General features: G+C 54.8%; 2 protein-coding genes across 4 annotated transcripts; one reads left to right on the top strand and one right to left on the bottom strand.

Annotated features, from left to right (window-relative positions):
- Positions 1-3,956: 3,956 nt before the first annotated feature.
- Positions 3,957-5,391, bottom strand: LOC109324933 (C2 calcium-dependent domain-containing protein 4A-like). Its single transcript, XM_019557069.1, has one exon. It carries the CDS (start codon positions 5,275-5,277, stop codon positions 4,411-4,413), a length of 867 nt encoding a protein of 288 aa, XP_019412614.1. The 5' UTR covers positions 5,278-5,391; the 3' UTR covers positions 3,957-4,410.
- Positions 5,392-5,594: 203 nt separating this feature from the next.
- Positions 5,595-15,465, top strand: LOC109324932. Of its 3 annotated transcripts, none has more exons than XM_019557068.1 (7): positions 5,595-5,738; positions 8,772-8,858; positions 11,433-11,658; positions 12,094-12,239; positions 13,109-13,249; positions 13,662-13,899; positions 15,296-15,465. In XM_019557068.1, the coding sequence occupies exons 2-7, from the start codon at positions 8,775-8,777 to the stop codon at positions 15,298-15,300; spliced, it is 840 nt and encodes a 279-aa protein (XP_019412613.1). In that variant the 5' UTR covers positions 5,595-5,738; positions 8,772-8,774; the 3' UTR covers positions 15,301-15,465. The 3 variants fall into 3 exon arrangements, with proteins under 3 accessions (XP_019412613.1, XP_019412612.1, XP_019412611.1); XM_019557067.1 differs by lacking the exon at positions 5,595-5,738 and adding an exon at positions 8,604-8,683 and having other exon boundaries at positions 13,133-13,249; XM_019557066.1 differs by lacking the exon at positions 5,595-5,738 and adding an exon at positions 8,604-8,683.
- The last annotated feature ends 6,835 nt before the right edge of the window (positions 15,466-22,300 follow it).

The raw sequence follows: 22,300 nt of genomic DNA, 5'->3' as shown, positions 1-22,300 counted from the left end.
TCCTTTACACATACTGCCATGCTGACAGTAATGTGACAGGCTGGCAAGACACACAGAGGGAGATTTTAGCTGTGAAAAAGTCTTTGCTCTGCGCTGCTGCCAGGGACTGTTCCTGTGCTTGCTAACACATGCGTTGTGCCTGTCAGGGGAGGATTCCCGTGGCTCCCATTTCAAATGAGCCCTTTTTTCTGTGATTCCCTCAAGACTGATAATCCCTTCTCTGGCAAGCCCGGGGAAAGAGCTGAGCCTTGCACCAAGCCCTGCTCTAATCATCAGAAGCGTAATACTTTGTCCTTCGCTCAGGACCTTCATTCAAGGATCTCATAATGTCTTAGGAACAAGAATGAATTAAGCTCCCCAACCCACCTGCGAAGCAGGGAAATATTATCCTGTGTCTGTAGACACAAAAACCCGGTTCTCGTGACTTGATCGAGGCCGCATGGTGGGAGACAGGCAGAATGGGAGATAGGATCCCAGTCCTAATGCCCAGGCTCTGGCTTTCATTTCAAATGACCGTGGACCAAGGCTTTCACTGGTGTGTCACCAGCCAAAACAAGTGGAGAATTAGCCCCAGTGCCTCTCTTGGAAAACTACAGCAGCAAAGAAAAAGAGAGAAAGAGGTCCTGTAACGTGGGGAATGCGGAGAAATGGTCTGATAGGAAGATGCTTCCATGGACTATGCAATGGAGCTGCCCTTAGTAACAGCTGGATCCAGACATTGCCCTGGGATGGGTCAAGGTAGAGTAGGTCTCTGAGCGCCGTGACCATGCTGCGTGGGAGGTTCAGCATGGCGCTGCATAGCACCACACGGGCATTCATGGGCGACAGGGCCCTCACCCCCGTCCCCATTGCATCTGCCCTTCCATAGTAGCATGGGCTCTGGCCTGGCAGTGACTGGACTCCCCAAAGCAAAGGCTGCGGCTAATTGTGTGTTATAGGCCTGGTTTTGGTTCCCTTTCTAACTGCACAGACTCACCTGAAATCGCTCCCCTGCCACCCTGTGCCTTTAATGCACACACTCGTGGTTATTGGGCAAGACTTACAGCACAGCTGAAGCTTAGATGATCTGGAAATGTTTACTCTGAAACGGGATCCCCTTTTGCATACTCCATAACATCACACTCTCTGGCGTCCCCAGGACTCACTTTGTCCTCGCGCAAGGTGGTAGGGCACGGTGCTATCTTTATTATTGCTTACTTTGGAATGGTCCGTGTAAGGCACCCACCAACCCCCACCCTGGGGACTGTGTTGACCCTTCGTGAGAGGCACAGGGACAGTCATGACACATAAGGCTGAAGAGGAAACTGAGGCAGGGAACAGGGAAGTGACTTACCCACAGGCACCTGCGAGGTCTATGCAGAGTTAGAAACACGATCCAGGGTTCCTAACTGCCCATTCAGAAGCCCAGTTACTAGGCACTGGCACCTCGCTCCCCTCCAGCATCAGAGACCCCTTATCTGAAACTCCTTGGCTAACCCCACGCTGGCCCAAGCCGCATGGATACAGGGTGTTTTTCGGATGTGCTCTGGACAAGGGCCAACTCCCCAGACTCCAGCCCTCAGCAGGTTCCTAGGAAGAGCGCAGAAGCCCTGAGCGCGGTAATGGAGGTGGCGCCGGGCCCTGCTCTGATGACCTGGAAAGCGCTGCCACATTAACCCGAAACATTGCTGATGGCAAAAGCTTTTCCTTTAATATCGCAAGGTTTTGCTTTTAAAAGAAATTATGCAGCAGTGTATGAGGTGACATCTAGAACCAGAAAACAAACATTACTGCTCCTGTTGAAACAACCAGCATCCCATGCTTGCCTCTTCCTTGCCCTCTCCAGAGCCAAGCCAGTGGAGACAGGCTCCCTGGGGTAAGTGCATCTGTGGTCTAAGCCAGTGTCTTTCCATGGGTCACCTCAGACTGCAAACTGTCTCTCTAGGCTGCTGCCATTTTGTCCTGTAGCTTCCAGACTGGGCAGCACTATGGCTAGGGACAGACATGACATATAAAGCACTTTAAGTGATCAGAAACAGGTTTAAACCTGTAACAGAACAGATGTTTGGTGCACATAAACTGGTTTGAAAATGGTTGAAATCAGTTTGAGATAAACCTGGTTGAATGTAGTATCAGACTTAACTGATTTGGGTCAAACCAGTTTATGCAATGTCTGTCCCAGACCCCTACCTGGTTTAAATTAAATTGGACTCCCCCAGCATCCCGGGATGCTCGCTGGGCTGGGCTGGGTGGGGCTGTCTGCTCCACAGCAGAGCTGGCCCCTCCCCTCTGCTCCCTGGCTGGAGCTCGGCACAGACTGCAGGCATCTGCCTGGCTTCCCCCTGCTCCCCACCTCCCCGCACCACACCCTGCTAAGCAGGATCCCTCATCCCCTCTGCCTTTCACCAACACCTCTCAACATTAGCAGACCACATGCTGGCTATGGTCCATGCTGTGGGAGACCAGACAGAGGGAGACAGGACAGGCTTAGGGCTCTTTGGAGCTAATCAACAGGTAGTTGGTAATGTCCTTCCTTCCTTGGAACAAGTTGTTTAAGAAGAGCTAGAACTAATAAGAGATCCTTTTGTTTTGGTGATGGGGTGGTAAATACGGTGTAAACCCCTGCTGGCTCCCTCACTGATCAGGCAGGGGGTGGGGGTAGGGGGCCCTCCCTAATCAGAGCCTCCTGCAAGGGCCTGGCCATGCTCCCCACCCCACCTCAGCTCAGCACAATGGAAGGGAATGGAGGGCTGCTCTAGCACCCCCCAGGTTCTAGCCTGAGCCACTGCAGGCATGTGCCTGCATTTTTTGGTCCAGAGGGGATGTCTGTATGGTTACAAACTGATTAAGCCCAGCCAAGTTAAACAAACCTGCAAAGATTGAATCAATTCAGGCTCAGGCTTTTTGAATGACTGTCCCTAGCCTATGACTGTGGGGGGAAGAATTTGCTTCCAGCATAGCCTTCTGTTCCCTTGAGATACAGGCAGGTTTATCGGCAGCTGGAGACACCCGGATCAGGGCAGAACAGTAGGTACAGCTTTTACTGTATGTAGCTGAGGCTTGATAATAAATGTCTGAGTCCCAGACCTCCCTCGCAGCAGAATGTGTGTGAGAGGGATGTGGGTGGACGCAAAAAGGAGTTATGCTTGTTTAAAGTGATTGCATTTCCCTTGATTCAGCCTTGAAGCTGTCCTGAAGGCCCTGGGTGTTTCTGGGGAGCTCCCACTGCAATTGTTGCACTGCGCCTATTCTGTGAATCGATTCCTTCTCCACTGTTGCCTACCAGACCTGATGAAAACACACTGGCCTGGCACTGAATTGGCTTTCCTAAGCCACTAAGGGGCATCAGAGAGTGATTCCCACTGGCTCTCATTGGGAATAGGGTGCAGAGCACCCCTTGGCATCTCTGGGCTTTCCCAACTCTGTGTCCTAAGCTCCCTGAGCCTCAGTTTTCCCACCTGTAAAGTGAAAATGAAAACAATTCTTCTCTGCTACTCAATTTACACTGTCTCCTCTTAAGGGTGAGGAATGTCCTGTGTTCAAGGGACGCGCAGCATGACACAGCCCTGACCTGAACTGGCACTGCTGGGTGCTACCGCACCATAAACGAATAGTAACACCTGCTGTGACCTGGGAAATAGTCAAAGCGCATGGATCATCTGAGAGCAGGGAAGTTTCCGTGACTTTGAAGGGCAGTGTACCTGGCCTGTATCTTATTTGGTAGCATTTCACTGTCAGCATCCCTTGCCCTTTCCCCTCAGCACTGAGGTTTGACGGTAACCCCCGACTGCCAAACGGTACACATCCAGCCCCTTTGCCAGGCAGTGTGCATGCTGGTTGCCTGAGCCACCACTTTGCTTTGGCCACTGGGTTTGGAAAAGGAACTTGCTTTGTTTCTATAGAGCCCCCCAGAGCCATTTGCAAAGGAGCCTCCTCTCCGCTGCCCATCACAGACATCACGTACAAAGGGATCAAGTTGGAAACGAATATTTTATTGATACACAAATGCCAGGACTGACAACCAAAGAGAAAAGGTGCATGTGAAGGAGGCCGGGTGCCCACCCCCCGATACACACCAGCTTCTCCCAGGGCTGCTGAGCTGCTGTCTTCCATACTGTGCCTGAGCAACGCCAAGGGGAGAAGTGAGACTCCCCCCTACACAAGGCCACACCATTCACAGCACGGTCCGTTTGCGTGTGGTCTTTGACACCCAGCTGAGCCTTTCTAATCTCTCAGCAGGGGCAGCAGTGGGCACGCACATGCCAACCGGTTCACTGTAGCGGTTGCAAACTTGAATGGAGCGATCACTTGAACGCACTTGCGTTCGAGTCCGGAGGCCTGGCCACGACGTGGAAGTCGACCGCGTTTGGAATAACGTCCCCCCGCCTCCAGCTTTTGCTAAGCCCCCTTCCCTGGAGCTGCTTTGCAGCATCAATGGAGGGTGAAGTTCATGGACTTGAGAAGCTTGAGCTGGGCAAAGCGCTTCTTCAGGATCCTTTGGAGCGAGTTCCTCTGGGGCTTCGTGCCCCGGAGCTCGGGACTGGAGGTGCTCCTTTGACAGACCGTCTCAAAGGACTTCCTCTCACCCTCCAGCCTCTCTGCCTCTCTGCTCCCCAACACACCTATGGCCTCTTTGCTTCTTACGGGGCTGGACCGTCTTTGTGGGAAGAGGGGCCTGGCTGGGTGGTCAGCGCCCTGGCTCCCGTTGCTGCCCCTGCAGCTGGTCTGCTGGGCACGGCGCTGCTGCCAGTCTCGTAAGCAGCCGGCCGCTCGAGAGCAACCGTCTGTCGGGGCCACGGGCATCTCGGGGTCTCTCCGCCTTCCCGGCTTCTCAGGGGCAGGAGGTTTCACGCCAGGACACTTGGGAGGAGCACAGTCCAAGTGGAAGAACAAAGCCTCCTCATTGGTGACCTGGGGGCTTTTCCCCAGGGTGACGAAGCCATACGGGGTGGTGATCTTGGGCAAGTGGGGCAGGGACAGGGCTGCCCGGGCGACGGGGTCTGAAATCTCCTCCGCCTTGACAGCCAGCTCCAGGCTGGAGCAGGCTAGGAGGGGGCAGGGCAGAGCATGAGCCGTCTTCCCCGTGGGGTCTGAGCTGCTCCTCCGGGCCTTCCTCTCGGGCTGCCCCTGCGCCCGGGGCTTCACCTTGCTGAAGAGCCTGTGGCCTTCCTGGATGTCCAGCGAGGGGATGATGAACTGCGGGATGCGGTCAGGGGTCACCATGTAATTGAAGATGTCTCGGGAAGCCACGGCAGGGGGAGAGTCGCAGCCAGGGCTCGCGTGCGCCCGGAGTGACATCTCCGGGCAGACCGCGCTGGCCTCTTGCCTCTGCGGTGCCCTGGAGCCAGGCACTCCGGTCCCCTCCTGCTCTCCAGAGCAGCCGCCTCGTATTTATACTCTCCGCGTTGCTCTGCGCGCGGTGACGCTCTGCGATGACTCCTGCCAGACAGCCGGGGCTGCACCTGCTCTCTCCGGCCCCGAGGTGATGCATCATCTGCCTGTGCAACGGGGAGGCAGCTGAAGCAGGCAGGAGAGGAGGGGAGCGCATCCCTACGCCTCCGCGCTGCCTGCCTGCTCCGTGTGCAGCGCGGACGAGGGCCACTTGAGCAGATGGGCTCCTGTCACCGCCGGGGAAATAGCAAGGCACTGGCAGGGCTGCCGGTCCCCGGGGCTGTGGAGCGCAGGCAGGCAGAGAGCACTTTGCAGCCGCCTGCAAAGAGGGAGAAAGGACGAATCGATCGAGCGGTGGCCTTTCAGGGGTGAGTCACTGCTCCTTAGGTCCAGGGCGTTGTGGGAGCAGGGGCCGTGCACGCTAGGGGAGGGATTTTTCTAAAGCGGCTCTTTCTGAGACCTCTTTGTCTCTCTCCCCCTCCTGTTCAGCGTCCGGTGCCTCCATGCCGGGCTAAGGAACGGTCTCCAGCATCCCTGAAACCAACAGAGCCAGCGTCCACAAAGTGCCCGGGGGAGGCGGGGGGGGCAGCCGTTCAGTCGCAGCCTGGTGCTGCCACAGGTGCAGAAACCAAGCGTGCCCCGGCAGAGACCTGGAAATCAAAGGGGCTTTGTCTTTTATTCTTCTCTTTCCATGCCGAGGCAGGCACGGAGACACAGAACTGGACTGTGCCTATGGAGAGAGTTTGCTCCTGACGCCTGGACTTATGGCAGGTGCCTCAAGGCTGCTTTTCATCTGTTCCTGCACTGGAAACAATGTGCAGAAAGGGCAAGCTCGACTTCAGCCCCTGCTGCAGCCCTGGCCCGTGGCCCCACAGTGATGGACAGACCTGCCGGCTGCTCATGCTCCTTCCAGCCTCTCCCCTCTAGGGCAGCTGGTGCTTTCAAGCAGATTTAAGCCCTGATCCTGCACCGATAGAGCGGGGGGAGTTTTGCCATTGATTTCAATGGGAACGGGAGTAGGAACAGGCCTTGGTCTGGGGCTCTGGACCTTTTTGGATGAAATAATAAAGGCCCCAAATCTGTGGCTGGCCCATGTGCACGTTAGCACTGAACCAGCTTGATGTCTGAGTAAATTCAATGACCTTGGAGCAAAATCCGCCTCTTCCCGTCTATGCACTCCAGTTCCAGCTGGCACTGGGGCAGCAGAAATGATGCTGTGGGGACAGCTGTAACCGGGGGTGTCCCCAGGTCACTTTGCAGCTTGGCCACTTGCGTCTCTGAAGTGCCGCACCAGAGCCGGCCGCACAGCATGGCAAACTCCAGCAAGCAGCCAGGCCTGTGGCCATTGGCCTCGCCCTTTCCAAGCTTCCCTCAACCCCCTCCTCCCCTCACCCCCCAGACTGCGGCGCCTGGCTGGAGAGAGCCTGGGGGCTGAGTGGGAGGAAAGGGGCTCTTCTTGTCCCCTCCTGGAGCTCTATCAATAGTCCCAGCTTGAAATCCATGTTAACTGAAGTGGAACAGAGGCACGATCTCAGCACCAGGGTTGGCTACGGAAATGGCTCATGTTATGCTCACCAGTCCACAGAGCCATTCACAGGCCTCCTCCTGATCTCTGGGTTTAGGCCAGCTGCAAAACGGTGCCAGAGAGCCTTGTGCATCATTGCAAAGGGTCAGCCCTGCGGGCTCAGGACTGCAGGGAAGGAGGAGGACTCGGCCTGAAGCCCAGGACCCAAATGTAGGGGGCACATGCAGCATGGGGTTAAACCCTCCCGGGCGTCAAAGAGCTGGGGAAACACAGAGAGCTGCAGGCAGCATTTGGGAGGAGCCTCTTGGGCTGTCAAAGTGGCTAACTGAGCACAGCAGAGGCATCAGGGAACCAGAGCAGCTCCCCTCCTGTTCTCCGTGCTGGCTATAATGAATAGCAACCCCACCTCCTCGCAGCTGCGGTTGCTCTTGCTGGGACAGCAGCAGGGGTGGGCAAAATGGCAGATCCAGGGCAGTGCCTAGACTTCATTTCCCAGCAGCCCCTGCCTGCATTGCTGCAGCTGGTTTCCATGTATACCCCAGCAGCAGTGGGACTGGGGGGGAGGCACATGGGTTTCCACGGCGACCAGCCCCAGCAGCACTGGCAGGGCACCCGGCTGGGTGAGGAGCCGCTCCGGGGTCAGGGCTGGGATTTTGCAGTGGTGACAGCATGATCTGGAGCTGGGGCAGAGCTGCCCATGGCACGTGGGCAGCAGATCCTGACCACGCTGTCACCATTGCAAGATCCTGGCCCCGGAGCAGCTCCCTGCCCAGCTGCTCGCCCTGCCAGCACTGCGGGGGCCGGTCTCCTTGGAAACCCTTGCCTTGCACTGTCGCAGCCCCGCCACTGCTAGGATCTCCATGAAAACCAGCTGCAGCAACATGGGCAGGGGTTCCTGGGAAATGGAGTCTGCCACGCTCCCTATCGTGGGACTTTGCCCGCCCCTGGACTACAGCATCGCAGAGTGATCCGCTGGGAATTGAGAGGGGTGGATCATCTGGGGGACCTCTGAATTGTCTCCACACAGGCTGGGACAGGGCTTGGGCTCCCTCAAGGACATGGCTCTTGTTCATTACAGCCACGGATCGGTCAGCCCCAACCCCCCGGCGGGTGCCCCCAACCAAATGCTCAAGGAAGCCGGGGCAGGATGGGGTGCATGTCCTGCCATGCAGGGGCCTCAGGAATTCATATCCCCTGCCACCCTGCTGCCACAGCAAGTCAGCCTGCAAGAACCAGGGGTCGCATTGCTAAAAGCATTTGGGCCCCCAAAAGTGCAAACTGTAAATCCCACTTGGGACCTGGCTGCATCTTTAGGCATCCAAATGCTTCTGAAAATCTGGGCCCAGTTCTCTGGCGTTCAAGGTCTTGTGCAGTTCCTTGTGCCAGCAATAAACTGGGATAAAAGCCCCCCACAGCCCCAGGCTGCCCCTGCATGCCGCCTGCACTCTGGTAAGGGCAGCTGCCCAAGTGCCGAGCGGTCCGACCCAAAGCACATCCCCCCGAGATCCACGCGCTGAATTATTCCCCAGCAAGCAACAGCTCTAGGATTGCATCCTAATCTGGGGAACTGGTTCACAACCAGAATGAGGCTGCAAGGAAAGGTCACACTGATTAATTAAGACCGGCAGCTCCTTAACATAATGAGCAGCAGCTGGATCAGAGCCTATACCTAACTAAAGTGCTGGTGTTGGGCTCAGCCAGGTTTCTGTCCAGCTCAGTTTGCTCTTTGCTATGGAGCAGCAGCCTGCCAGTCCTGTAGCCCCATGTACCAGCCCTGGGGAAAAAGGGGTCTGTTGTGGGATGGGGGGAGGCTCTGTGGGATCCGACTGCTACAGGTGAGGCCTTGCTCCTCCAACTGCTTCCCCTTTGCGTTTAGGAGATGGTAGTCAAGCGGGCCGGCTCTGAAGCCTTGCTCGGGAGGTTCTTCCAGCAGGCTGCTCGGCTGGGGCTTGCCAGGTCCCTGGTAAGTAAATCCCATCCTTCCTCCACCCCCCTTTGCTGCTGGGGTGGGGAGTGCTGGGGGTTGGGCTTGGGGTTGCTGGGTGGTGTAACTAGTGCAATTCTAATAACTAATCTAGCTCGAACCTAGCCAGCCTGGGTGCCAGCAGCATGCTCAGAGTGTTGCCCTACCTAAAGAGAAGTGAGGCAAGGGGCAGGCCGGTGCTGACCTCCGTTCTCTCCTGGGTAGAGGGCTACAGCGTGCGCGCAAGCTCAGGTAAAGCAGCTTGGATGTGTCTGCAGACAGGACCATGCTGCTTCTAGCCCCCTGCTGACCTTGGTGCTTCACCTGCAGAAATAAGGCATTAAGGAAAGCGTTATGGGAAAGCTTTCTGACTGCTTTGAAATCTCCTGCCCTGCCGTCCCCTGCAGCCTAGAGTTGTAAAGAATAGGCTCTTTCTTCTGACTGTTCCCACTAACCAGCATAACTTATACAGCAAATACTGACTTGTTCAGCCCTCACGTCCTGTGACAGAAGTACACTAGCGATTCCAGGGGCTTCGCATTGTGGAGCTGGGGTTAGACTGGCCAGCTAGCCAGGGCACCAAGTGTGGCGTTCCTGTGCATACACTCCTGGTGTAGGGGGGAGTCTTTAATTGTTGGCCACATCCTCCTTTCCTGCGTGAGTGTTCAGCAGGACTTGGATGCAAGACATGTAAAGCTCCAGCTTCTGATCTAAAGGAACAGGTGGTTGCAGAAGCAGGTTGGCATCCTTCGTAGTGCAAGCACTTAAAGCCGGGACAAGCTCATGCAATTTGCTGAGGACTGGCTCTGTGAGATGCCCCTGGAGGGTTGGGGTTCAGGATTGCTGGGCTCTCTTGGCTTAGAGCGGTGTGGGCCAGTGGGGTATGAGTACAGTAGCCAGGCATGTGGACTTGTCACATCTGGGCTGGAAGCTCATGTGGATGAGACCCATGCATGCTGGAAGCCAGTGGTCCACTCCCAGCTCTGGACTGCATTGAAACACACCCCTGCATCCTGTAGCGTGGGGAGGCTTGGGTATGATGACCAGGCTGCATGCTCCCCTAGCTTCCAGCCGGCTCGCCTTTCCCCTGAGACGGTGGCTTTTCTGTTGGCGGTGTTTATCCTGCTGCGATCTGGGCTAGCAAACGCACGAATGCTATGCAAAGGGGATGTGTGGCGCAGCTGCCTGCCTACCCACCCCCCCCTGGGGCTCTGTTGCTCTACTTGGCCTGGCAGTGCTGTTCCTGCTGCTCTGAGCAGCATGTACTGCACTCCCATACGCACCCGGAAATCATGCGCTTGGGCTGATTTAAAAATAACCTCTTGCATTGAATCTGTTCAAACTGTACTTGGGAGGGAACAGTTACAGCAGTGCTCCCGCTGAGATCTACTAGCACCTGTGCTACTATTAGACTGAAAATGCTGCCTGGAGCAGTGGTGTCAGTGTGACCACAGGGCTGCTGGCTGAGCCACCCCAGGGATGGTGCCTGGCTTATAGTTGCCCCCCTCCCCACCTTCTCCCACCCCTTGCTGCCGGGGCTCGCGTCAAGGGTTTGCCTGAACCCATCACCCCCAGTGACCAGCTCTGTCCTCTCCTCTGTAGAGTGTTTTCAGCCGCCTGCCCTGCGTGGGGGCAGTTGCTAATGGATTAGGCACCCACATGGGCTTTGGTGGAGCAAGTCCCTGAGGAATGGCTGGTCTTGAGTAGCAAGTGGGTAGAGAGCAGGGCACTGCTGGGGGTGGCACTAGTGAAACCACAAGCAAAAAGTTCTGCTGTTCTGCCCGCCCCCCTAGCACTGGGCAGGACCCAAGGCCTGGAACAGACCCCGCCGCCCCCAGAGGTGGTACAAGTACCTACTCTGGACACTTTCAAGAAACATTTTGGACACTTACTGTGCTGGGATCCTTTGACCCTAGCAGACTCCCTGCCCCTTGGAGCTGCTGCCTTTGATCCTGCTTTGCAGGGTCTCTGTCCCACCTATGCTGGGTTGGCCTTTAATAAAGGTACCCAAGTGGTTTAAGAGTACAAAGCCCTCCAAAGTCTCTGGGATTCTGCCCCAAGATGCATGTGCTGTGCCAGAAAGTGTTGCCAGGGCAGCTCTATGGGCTAAAGATGGCAGTTTCAGAGCTAGATCCAAAAAAACCCAGCCCTATAAGATGCGGTTACACGGCTGAAGTGGCTTCATTCTGGTACAAGCTGAGCTCCTACAGCAGCAAAGCTTCTCGTGAAGTCTGCGCTGTTATGGCTCGTGCTGACCCTATTGTGCCTCAGCGCAATAATGAAGCGAGGGAAGGGCAAACGGCCAAGACACTTGTTCTGCTCCCGGCCCTGCCGCTTGCTGGGTGCGAGTCGATTGCTGTGTCCGGTACAGCGCTCCGCAGCCACGGAGGGGGCTTTGCAGTTGGGATGTTCATGTTTTCTCTTTGTCGAGTGCTTGGATCTCACATGAGTAAGATTAGAGCTGGACCTGGTGGCTGTATTTCTCCCCGGCTGGAGAAGGAGCAGAGGGAACCTAAAGTTTCCTTCAAGGATTGCAAACGGCTTGATGTCTCAAACCTTCCTGACCCTTCTTAGCTCCAGCTCCTGCAGAAGATGTTTGCCTGGGCTGGGTTCTCGATCCCTGTGGAGACCATCGGGAGCGGAGACCCTCCTGCCCCCTCTCCCAGCAGACCAGTGCGGCATGCCAAGAAGCGTCTCGGGAGGCTGGCCTGCTTCCTGTTCGCCATCGTGCCCTGCAGGCTCCAGAACGCCCTCGGCTACCTGCCCCCGGGCAGCTTGGGTCAGAGCGATATTCCCGAGGGTAAGATCTACCTGCGGTCCGGCCGGGGTGTGGGTGGGCCCACACCTTGAATGCAGGCCAGCGTGACCTTGCCCTACCGCAGGCCCCATGCTGGGCCACGAGCACGTGTTCTGTCGGCTTCTGGACCAGATGCCAATACAGCAAGGAAAGCTAAAGCTGAATGTCCCACATGGGAATGTGTGAGCGTCTTGCGTGACGTCCATCAGGACCACCGAGGGGTGGCGAAGCCTTTAGTGGGCACCCGTTGTCTTGACCTCCCATCATCACACGGGTGCAGCTGGCAGCAGCGTGCTGGCCTACAAGCCATCTGGCAAATCCTTTCTACCGTGGAAGCCATCTGGGTTTTGTCCCTGTGCTTAAGGAGAGGAGATGCATGCAGTGGGACCTGTTGTTGCCATGGGGGTGGGGGTTGCATGAACCCTGCCTTCTTTGCAGAAATCCGAAAAACTCCAGTCAAGCCATGTGGCAAAGGAAACAAGAGAAAACAAGATGATGTAGCTCTAGAAGACCAACAGTCCTGGGTGGAGGTGTTACATGAAGAGCTGCCGGAGGGGGATGACCCCGACGATGCTACCTACGAGGTAAGTGCTAACTGCTTTGCAGAAAGTCCTGTATACCAGGTTAGCCAGAGCCATGGCACAATCCCAGTGCAGAGGCAACATGGCTCTGCTTGGTCATGAAGCTCTTGGATGTGCCTGAAACACGGAGCCCTCCTCCTTCACCTTCCCCCAAAAATGGTCTGCTGCCACTGAGGTCCTTGCGAGTGTCCCTTGCAGCTCCTAATGAGTCAACAGATGGACTCGGTATGTCAGCCTGCTCCATCCATCTGGGGATGGCAAATGACCTCATCAATGCTGAAGGCTTCTGCCTTCTCTCTTTGCAGCCTCACGTGGTAACGTGGTTCTCCTTGTGCCACAAATGAGAAGCGGGGTGACCCCTTCAAAGCTGGGATCCTACCAGGCAGCATGGCCTCTTGTGCCATAAAGGCAGCATCTGTAAAATGCTGCACTTGGCAATGGATATGGAGCTGCTGGGCACCTCCCGGCTGTGATGAACCCATGGTCATTCAGCGGCAGCACTGGGGTGGAATGGGCCACTGGTAAAGGAGAACTTCTGGACTGGGAGTGCCTTGGAGCAGGGATTTTTCTTGGGGGGAATGTAAAAGGTACCTTGAAGACAGCAAGTGTTATTGGAGACAACCTCTGCAGAAGCCCATAGACCTCCTGCTAAGCCAGTTTAATGAGCAGACCTTTGAAAAGGAACTAATTCCTTGTGCCCTCAAGCCTTTCACCAAGGTGGGGACTTTCGGATGGCATAAAAGGCAACAGAGCGCCCTAGTCATACAAAGCCAAAGGGCCCTGGGTGTCCAGCTGCCTCTGTGCCTTTGGAGGCCTCCCCTGGCCCCTTGAAGGAGCCTGTCCCCTTTGCTTCCCACTGTAGCTGGGACCAGAGCTGGCCTCCTTCCCTCTTCCAGCCAAGCAAATCTGAGACTGACAGTGAGGAGTACAGGTCCCAGAATGAAACGGAGACGGACCTGGAGTTCGAGGAGCAGGATGGGGTCGTCATGCTGAAAGAATTGCCCAATCCACAGGTAGTGGCGCCTGCGCAGCCAGGCCGCGGGGCACGTACAGTTGGGCCAGGCTAGTTGTTGCCTCCTGCCAGGTTAACGAGTGGTGGTTTGGCACGGCTGTAGTTTGGCCATTGCCCGTGTGGCTGTGGGAGCATGTGAAGCCAAGCGTGGACCCTGGCTTCGTTGGGGCCGGTCCCTAATGTCATTGCCCGCTGGTCTACATGAACACAGCAAGAGGCTCCTGGGCCCTGGGTGGCTGCAACGGCTTGGGTCTCTGCAGTGGGTGGGCTGTCTTTCTAACCTCCGACTGACACTTCTTTTATGGTGGGTTTAGTCTGACCGCAGAAGCACTACCCAGTGTGGATAGCACTGCCTGCTTCTCCGGGCAAGCTCCGCACCGAACTGAAGCCTGAGCGTGTGTCCCTGACTGCAGGTGAATCAGAAAGGAGAAACCGTGCAGGCCGCAGCAACCAGTGGGGATGTCCCAGAGAAGTCAGCTATGCCAACCTGTGGGGAGGAGGCCTCCGAGAAGCAGGCTGCTGCTAATGGTGGTGATGAGGTTGCCCAGGAGCAGCAGGCTGCAGCAAGCAGCAGTGGCAGCTGTGCTCAGGAGCAGTGGGCTCACGCAAGTGGGTACAGTGACAGTCAAGAGCAGTGGGTTGAACTGAGTGGTAAGGATGACTTCCCCCTAAAATGAATCTGCTCTGCTCCCTGGGGCAAGAGATGCAATGGGCAGTCTGCCCGCGAGGGGTGCAGCCATTGGCATGTCATCTAGGAAGTGGGTGTTCCTGTACCCCGAGGCCTTTGGTGCATCCTTCTCCCTTCCCCTGGCTGCCTGTCAGTGCAAATGTGTGCTTTCAGGCTGAGCTTTCTGGGTCCTAAATTCCCACCGGTGGAAACTGCTTTTCTGGTCACTTGAGCCATTGCATTGCTAGAGTGAGGCCAGGAAGCTGGCTGCAGTGCCCCGTGGCAGCAGATTTATTCTTCCAGCTGCTCTTGGTTGCTCTGCATGGTTGCATGCATGGGCGATGATGGGGCAGGCAGGCTCCAAGTTGCTGGTGACCAGAGGGGTGTTGTGAACCCATGTGGGTAGTAGGTAGGAAGAGTAATTGGAGCAAAGCTGTGGTGAGGCAAGCTAGAATTGCTTAATCCTAGCCTGCAGCTGAGTGGCTCTGACCTTGACAAGTTCCCTTCGCCTGCTTGCTGAGTTCATACTGGTCCTTAGACATTTGACCTCCATCCCAGTAGAGGCAAAACACATGGCCAGAAGGCCTTGAAGGGACAACAGGAAAACTGTAGCCCACCTTCTTCTTGCAGGGGACTCTGACCTTCCAGTTCTCCTCCCCAGACCACTAAAGCTGCCTTTCCCAGCAGATGGGCCTGGCCCTCCCCCTCCCCAGGGTTTCCTGTAGACTTCAATTGCAAGTAGAAGAGGGAATCCATGATACTAGATGCAACCTATCAATCCATATAACTGTCACCTGCAGACTGACTCCCAAAAAAGTTATTAGAGTATGTGAGTCCTGCAAACATAGGGGTGTCAGACAGCTTCCCCCAGGGGCCTCCCTTTTCTGCCTGCTAAAGCCTTTAAGACCTAGGTGCTTTCTCTTCAGGAAAGCAATGGCTTTAGGCGCCTTTCCTAATATGAAAGGACCCCAAGCTCCAGAACAGAAGCGGAGGTTTCCATGGGCTTCAGGTACGCTCCCCCTGCACTGGAGTTTGGAAACGCCTGACTTAAAAGATTGTCAGATCTCGGGCCTGCGCCTGCCTGTGTTGGATCCAGAGGGCCAGACCTACACCATTACTGGCTTATCTGACTTAAGTGCCCTCTAGTCCCCAAACATGGATCTGTGTCCTGCTGGTAACTTGTATGGGATCCAGCTACTTCCCTAAATGCTCCCTCTCAATAGACCTGCTGCAAAAGCTGCAACCTATTACTAGGAACTAAAGAGCCAAACTTCCTGAGCAATTGCGACAAAAATCCTTTGTTGCACCGTGCAGTACAGCTCTTGGCACTGATTGCAGCCAGCAGGTGCACTGGAATAACTATTCTCCCCTCTTCTGTAGGATAAATGGGATGATTGCTCCTGGCCCACACTGCTGTCCCCTGCTGTGGCTGTGATGCCAAATGCTCCTCTGGCTAATTCTGCCGCTCGGTCCTGAATGAACCTTCTGCCAAACTTCACGTTCGTATTTTGAAATTGTTGTAATAAAATCTTTTTCATGTGAATCCAAAAGTCCTTGATTTCTGCCTACCCCGGGGCTGGCATCTCGGTCATACAGCAAGTGGCATGATGGAGTTGCGGCCAAGTCCTCGAGGCATGCGGCTGGGCCTCCTGCAACTTATGCCAGGGTCTCCTAGATGACAAATCCACTACTGTTTTACCCCCTCGTATCACCTTGCTGTAGGAGCTGAGCACTTCAGTGTTTGAAAAGAGCGTAGCGAGCTATTTTCCGAGTCCCAGTGGAATAGCCTACTTCCTCCCTTTTCGAGCCCTGGAAACTGTGTCCAGCAGATGGTGAAGGCTTTACATAGAGGGTTACTAGAAAGCAGGACTGGAAGAGACCTCATGAAGTCAAGGCAGGATCATCCCTGACTAAATCATTCCAGCCAAGGGTCTGTCCAACCTGCTCTTAAACTTGCATCTACCTCCTTGGAAGACTTTAAGGGGCGAAACAGGGCAGCAGCAGGTCTCGGTGGAGCAAGAGAAAGATGCGGTGTTGCATGAAGTCTCCAAGCTGGTGGATCTCATTAAGGTTCCAGTTCTGGGCACTGATGCAGGGGTTATGTGGTAAGGCTCTCTGGCTTTTGAGCAGCGGCCTTGATTAGGTGGCTCCGGTGGTCCCTCCAGACTTGAAATGCATCCTTTGATAAGCACTTAGCTTAGGCCTGGCCCCAGTGAGAAGGCCAGATCCTAGTAGGGCACACTTGCAATTGTATACTGGCTCTTATGATGCTGCTGCCCCCACTCTTCCAGCCAGCCCAAGCTCTACTGCAATGAGTCCTGTTCAGCTAATCCAGCTGAGTTGGCCAAAGCTTTTACCAGTCGAGTCTGAGCCTCTTGCCTATATGCCTGATGTTGGCAAAACTGAAATATAGATGAGGCTTACATCTTAGAGGTGATGATGGCTTCAAGTTTGTTCATACTGTTAGAAATATTATTAGGAATGCATAATGAATAGAGTGTTGTTAGAACGGCACAGTTTCTTTTTATCAGGTACAAGATACAAACACCACCAAAGACGTTCTTCCCCCCCCCCCCCGGCCCCTTAGCTAATTTACTATCTTTTTCCTATACTAAATCACACACTCCCTCTGCTTTTCTCATGTAGATTACAGAAGCTGTAATTCAATTGACTCTGCCCTTGGAGGAGAGAAGGATTTCAACTTTTGGTGATCTAGGGGCTTTTCTGAGCGTGCATAATTAGCTAATGCATATATGCCTATCCGCCCCGCATACTTAAATAGTTAATTATAATGAACATGCGACGTATGAAGTGACGTATTTACATATATGTTTGTATGAACCGGAAATAAGTTAAGAGTTCCAGTTTCTGCACACGTGCCCAGGAGGGAGAGTATATAGAGCCGGCTGAGAGGTTTCCTCGGGGGCAGAGTAATCTGAGACGCTCTGTCTCTGCTCTGACCCTTTTTGCAAATGCACCTTTCGTTCTACTAATAATGTGTGCCTGAGGAATTATTATTCCCGAGCCTCCAAAAGAAACGAACCACAAATTTTTGCATCAATACCCTCCCTTCATCCCTGGAGCCGCAGGCACGGGGGTGAGGTGACCGGACGAAACCTCCGGGCAAGGTCAGTGGCAGAGCTGCGATCGAGTGCAAGTGGCCCTGGCTTGCTGCTGGGTGCTGCTCCAGGTGAAGCTCAGCGTAGTGTGTCTTGCCCCTTTCTAATTCGAGAAGCCATTTCATCTGCCTGAAATAACTTCAGGGAATATTCCTCTCAGTGCAGCTCTTGTTGTCAGGGATAATAGCCCTGCAGAGGACTGAAATGATAGCCACAATACTCTGGCCAGCTGTGAAACAGCTGTGCTCCTCCTTGATTATTCTTTAAATAAAAATAATGGCAGTAAATCCTGGTGACCTGATTAACAAATCCTTGCACTCTCAGATGCTGCAGCCATCCTTACCACTTCCTGGGGCTGGGCTATCCATTCAGCTGGCTTGTACAGCCTGCTTCCCTAGTGCAGCCTGGAGCAGAGGGCCATAGGGCAGGAGTCCTTCAAGGTCTAGAGCAATGCCGCAGGAGCTATTTTGTCCATCTGGGGCTAAGCCCAGCCATGCAACAAGGACTGGTATATGCTTGCTGCAAGTCTGGTGAGGAGAGATGTGGTGTGCTCCTGGAGAGAACGTGGGAACACACCGAGAGCATGGGGCAGAAGATTTTTTCTTGTGGCTGACCCCTTGGACCTCACTGCTCTCAAAGGCTTCCAGCTATCCAAAGGCTTGGGACTGCTGGCTTCAAGTAAAGGAGGGCCAGCAGGGATGCACTTTGGAAACTCTCTCTTGCCTTTGTAAGTGAACACTTAGGCAGGGCAGGGAGCTCAGATTAAGTTGGATGGGCTGGGTCTGCCTTGTAAAGCTCCAAAGGATATGGGGGGCTTCATCTGCATGAAGAGGGGCTGTTTGCAAACTAGGAATCTAGGTTCTGGGCTTTTTTGTGATACGCACTTCAAATAGGCAACACCGCTTACCCGGACCTCTGCCCCTTCTGGCTGCAGTGTTGTACCGGTTCCTCTGGCAAAGAGCTGGGCTGCCAAGTAAGGGGTGCAGCCAGCAGCGCTGATCAGCACCGCTGCAGTTGCAGCAGCCTCTCCTTCAGCACAGGTTGTGCTGTGGACTAGCGGAGCTGCCTTCTGTTCCTTCCTGGGGCCATAAATTCTGTGCGCTTGCGGCCTGCCGTCAACAGCCACGTAGCGTATATAGCAATGGACCTTTTTAGCACCCTTCCCCTTCCCCGTGTCCTCCTAGACATAAGCATGCCTCCTAGACGGCATTATCTGCCTGCACAATAGCACTGACTTCATTACCTCTGAATAATAATAACATGTTTCTCCTGGTTGATGGAGGAGCTGACGTTGCAGGGCATGGACATTATATTGAGCTCTGCAGTAATTCAATTGCTCTTTGGTTGCATTTAATAGCTCTCCTGCTCTTTGCAGCTGGCTTTTTTTCAAAATGGGGCTTAATAACATAGGTCTTTGCAGCGCACAGCTGTGAGAGCTTTCTGAAATCTGGGTAGGGTTCCCCTGCTTGCTTCTGGGCCTGGTCTCGGTCCAGCGTTGTTGGAGGAAGCTGCTTGTTCGTTATTTGTGCTCTAGACAGTGTAGTGATGACTTAAGCTTCAAAACTTAATATGAGAAAGATGAGGTGCTGCATGGAGGATCTTGGGGGTGCTGGGCATCTCTGAGTCCTGTGCTTATCCAGCTGTTTTAGGATGCTGGCAAATCCTTTTTAAGACTTCTGCTACCTCCTGGTAAAGGGAGATGAGACTGCGCTGCACACCGCTGTGGGGTGGGGGGTAAATGACCCAGGGCAGTAATCATTGACTACAGAGCCTGTTCTCTGCTGACCCTCTTCCTTGCATCCACCTCCCTGAAACGACCTAAATAGTGGAAACTTGTACTGTCCAGTTATCTGCTGAGCTAGGCAGGATGGGGGTGGGGGGCAAAATAAGTGCTCTGAGTCTGAGCCTCTTGCCCACATGCTTGATGTTGGCCGGGGGAACGGGCATGCCTGTGCCCTGGCACTATGTTTTGACCAGGGAGATAACGGGTCTAGACGCTGTTTGTAAGTTGGCTGCTACCTCATTTTACACGGTCCTGAGCCAGTGCCTTTCCTAAGCGCAGGTCCCCGTCTCTGGCATGTTGACCTTCCTGCGTGAAGCCCTTGGAGGGGTCTACGTACGAAGTGGAGTTTCCATATCAACTGAGGAAGGCGTCTCTAAAGGTGGTGGGAATGTGTTCATTCAGGCCCAGTCGATCCTCCTTGTCCCTGGAGACTTGCAAGTCTATGGAGTGAGCATTGAAACCCCGTCCACGATCAGCCCCTGGCTCTGGGGTTGGAGCCATGGGCCCAGGAAAGGCTCTTTTACCCCATTGCCAGGGTCCTGAGCAGGCCGTCCCTCTCCCCGGAGCCACGCTGGTTCCTGCAGTGGCACAAAACAAGTACGAGTGGCTGCCAGCTGGGCCTGCCAGAGGGGCAAACGGGGGATAACTGCCTTGCATTTCCCCCTGGGGCCGAGAATCCTGCAGAGCTATTGAATTGACTGTCCTAAATATACACTTAACTGTGGCTCTCATTTAGATGTAATAGGAAGAGGCTTCTACACCGCAGGCCTACAAACTCATTAAAAGGCTATTCATTGAACCGCCATAATTTGGCCACAGCCTGGCTCACCAGGATGTCATAATTACCCAGCGTTTGTTCAGTACTCAGCTGCTTTTCTATTAAATCAAGTCTCCCGCAAGACGTTTCTCATGCTATTGTGCTACCTTGTCGGTGTGGAGGAAGGGGGTTTTCCAATGGCACTGCAAGGGCTTTATTAGTTTTGGGTACTTACCATGGTGCTAGGAGCCAGATATCTGAGCAGCTCCATAACCTGTAATGTACTGACCCCTCTCAGGGTGGGCAGGGCTATTGTCCCCCTTTATATAGATGGGGAGCTGAGGCATGGAAAGGTTAAGTGACTTGTCCGAGGTTGTATGGGAAGTCGGTGTCAGAGCAGAAGTCTGAACCTGAGTCAGTTGCTCCCTAGAAACTCTCCGGGGTTTGTTGATATGCGGAGGCTCACTTGGCTTGGCCCATGGTAGGCTGGGGGCATGTCGGAGCATCTTTCAGTGCCATGTTATGACCACAGTGGGAGACGGTTCGTTGTACCTCTGCTCTGTGCTGGGGTGATGCATGCAGAGGATGGCCCTGCTCCTACCTGGCTAATAGCTCTGAACTTCTCTGTGGGAGGGAGGCCCCTGGAGCCCAGCAGCAAGGCAGGAGCTGAAGGACTTGGCTTGTTGCAGATGGGTGAAGGGGGTGCCTTGGCTTGCAAAAGGCTCCTGAAGTCTGGGTGTTTCCCCCTCAGCACCGCAAGACTAGAACTACGTGAGGTCTGTAATCCAGATGGCCAAGACTAAATGGAAATAATGCCCTCGGGTCAGATTTTAGCTGGCCTGCTCTAGGAGGGTGACAAAGGGCAGCCGTGGCAGCTGCCACTGAGCGTTGCAGAGAGGGCAAGGGATCGGGAGCCCCTGTGAGCTCCAGGGATGTGCCGGGGGTCACGGTAGCAGCCTGGTACAAAGCCATTTTTGTCACATCTGAAAGTTTTCCACCAGCTTTTGTCAGCACAGCACTAACCCGTCTCACGGAGACAGAGGTGTGTGCCCCAGCACAGTCACCTGCCTGGCACGTGGGCACTGTGCACCTGCTCCAGCACCTCCAGAAGCAAAGCTCCTCTCCACTCTGCCCTCCCCAGCTCCTTTCCTGCTCCTTCTCATCCCCCAGCAGTGCTCCTGGGTCAGGTGTCTTGCTCCTGCAGACTACTGGTACTGGCTCCAGCCAACCCACGTCCTTTTCTTTGCTGTTCTGGTATGGATCAGTAGAGGGTAGCATCGCCTTAGAAATCAGGTAGAAGAAGGCTGCTGCAAGGAGGGTGATATTTCTGCACCCTGGCTGCAGGCATTGCAGGGGTGGTAAGGAGCATGCAGAGCAGAGGATGCAAAGTCCTGGAGTCCGCTCCTTCCAGGCTGAGAGCATCTTGCGTTTCTGCCTTTGTGTAGCCTGGGCTCTGAGACTGCACCTGCAGCCTGCTGGGTCACATGCCTGCATCTTGTCATCTCTCTGAGCCACGTGCAGATAAGATTTGAATGTGCAGAGCAGCTCTGATGCAGTTTGTGATTGGATCCATCTGTGCCCGTTGGCACCAGCCTGAATCCCTGCTCAGACCTTGGGCAGCCGGGTAACCCTGCCTTGTCTGCCCCTGTCCATGCTTCTTGCTCCTGGTTTGCTGCCTGATTTTTGCAGATGCTGGGGCGGTGTATTGAAGGAGCGTTATGCCACTAGAGCGGGTTACAAAGATCTCCGTTGGCAGGTGGGGTCTGCAAACGGCATCACTGGCCGCACCCCCCCTTCTGCAAAATCAGAAATTAGGCCAAATACAGCTTCTCCACCCCCGGCCTGGAACCAGAGATCACACATGCTCTGTGTGAGGTCCTTGTTCCAGCCCCACTATGTTGCAACCAGGACATCCAGAAAACCTACAGTTAAGGATGGAGCAGAGATGAGAACCTCCCTCTCTGGGTCAGGGAAACCTAGGAGGTCCTGGCAGACTCACTGGGGAGCCAAATGCAAGCATCCCTCTGATAGCGATCTTGCTGGGATCATAGATTCATAAATGTTAGGGTCGGAAGGGACCTCAGTAGGTCTGACCCCCTGCCCTGGGCAGGAAAGAGCATTGGGGTCAGACGACCCCAGCTAGGTGCTTGTCCAGTCTCCTCTTGAAGACCCCCAAGGTAGGGGAGAGCACCACCTCCCTTGGGATCCCCTTGGGATCATTTGACCCCAGCTGACTTCCTGCCCCTTGAGCAGGGGGCTGGACCCAGTGATCTTGCGAGGTCCCTTCCAGCCCTGATGTCTATGAAAATCCTCCCCAGGGCTGGCTGTGCCAAAGGCACTGGTGAAAGCTGCCTCGCCTTGCCAAGCCCTCTCCAGGGGTAAGAGTGGAAGGGGCTTTTCTCCCAGGCCTGCTGTCAGGAGGCCCCTCCACCACCACACAGCCATGGTCTCATGCAAAAGGATGCCCCTCTTCCCCATCCCCCAAATAACCACAGTGACTTGTGGGTCCTGAGCTATGGGAAGGCAGGTAGGGGGTTCCCTCCCCTACCCTGGGAGAAGAGAAGCATCCCCTGAGACTCAAGCTGGGGAAGGAGAGCCGCAGAGGGATGGATTACAGGAGGACACGGAGGCTGGGAGGTGGGATGGGTTCAGGGAAGGCTGAAGGACCACAGCCCAGCAGGGAGATCCCCCTTTCCCACCAGAAGCTGTCAGGAGGCCAGGCTGTC

The sequence above is a fragment of the Crocodylus porosus genome, unplaced genomic scaffold (genome assembly GCF_001723895.1).
Source record: "Crocodylus porosus isolate Cpor-Errol unplaced genomic scaffold, CroPor_comp1, whole genome shotgun sequence".
In the NCBI taxonomy this organism is placed as follows: Eukaryota; Metazoa; Chordata; order Crocodylia; family Crocodylidae; genus Crocodylus; species Crocodylus porosus.
This window is presented reverse-complemented; position numbering and strand designations above follow the sequence as displayed.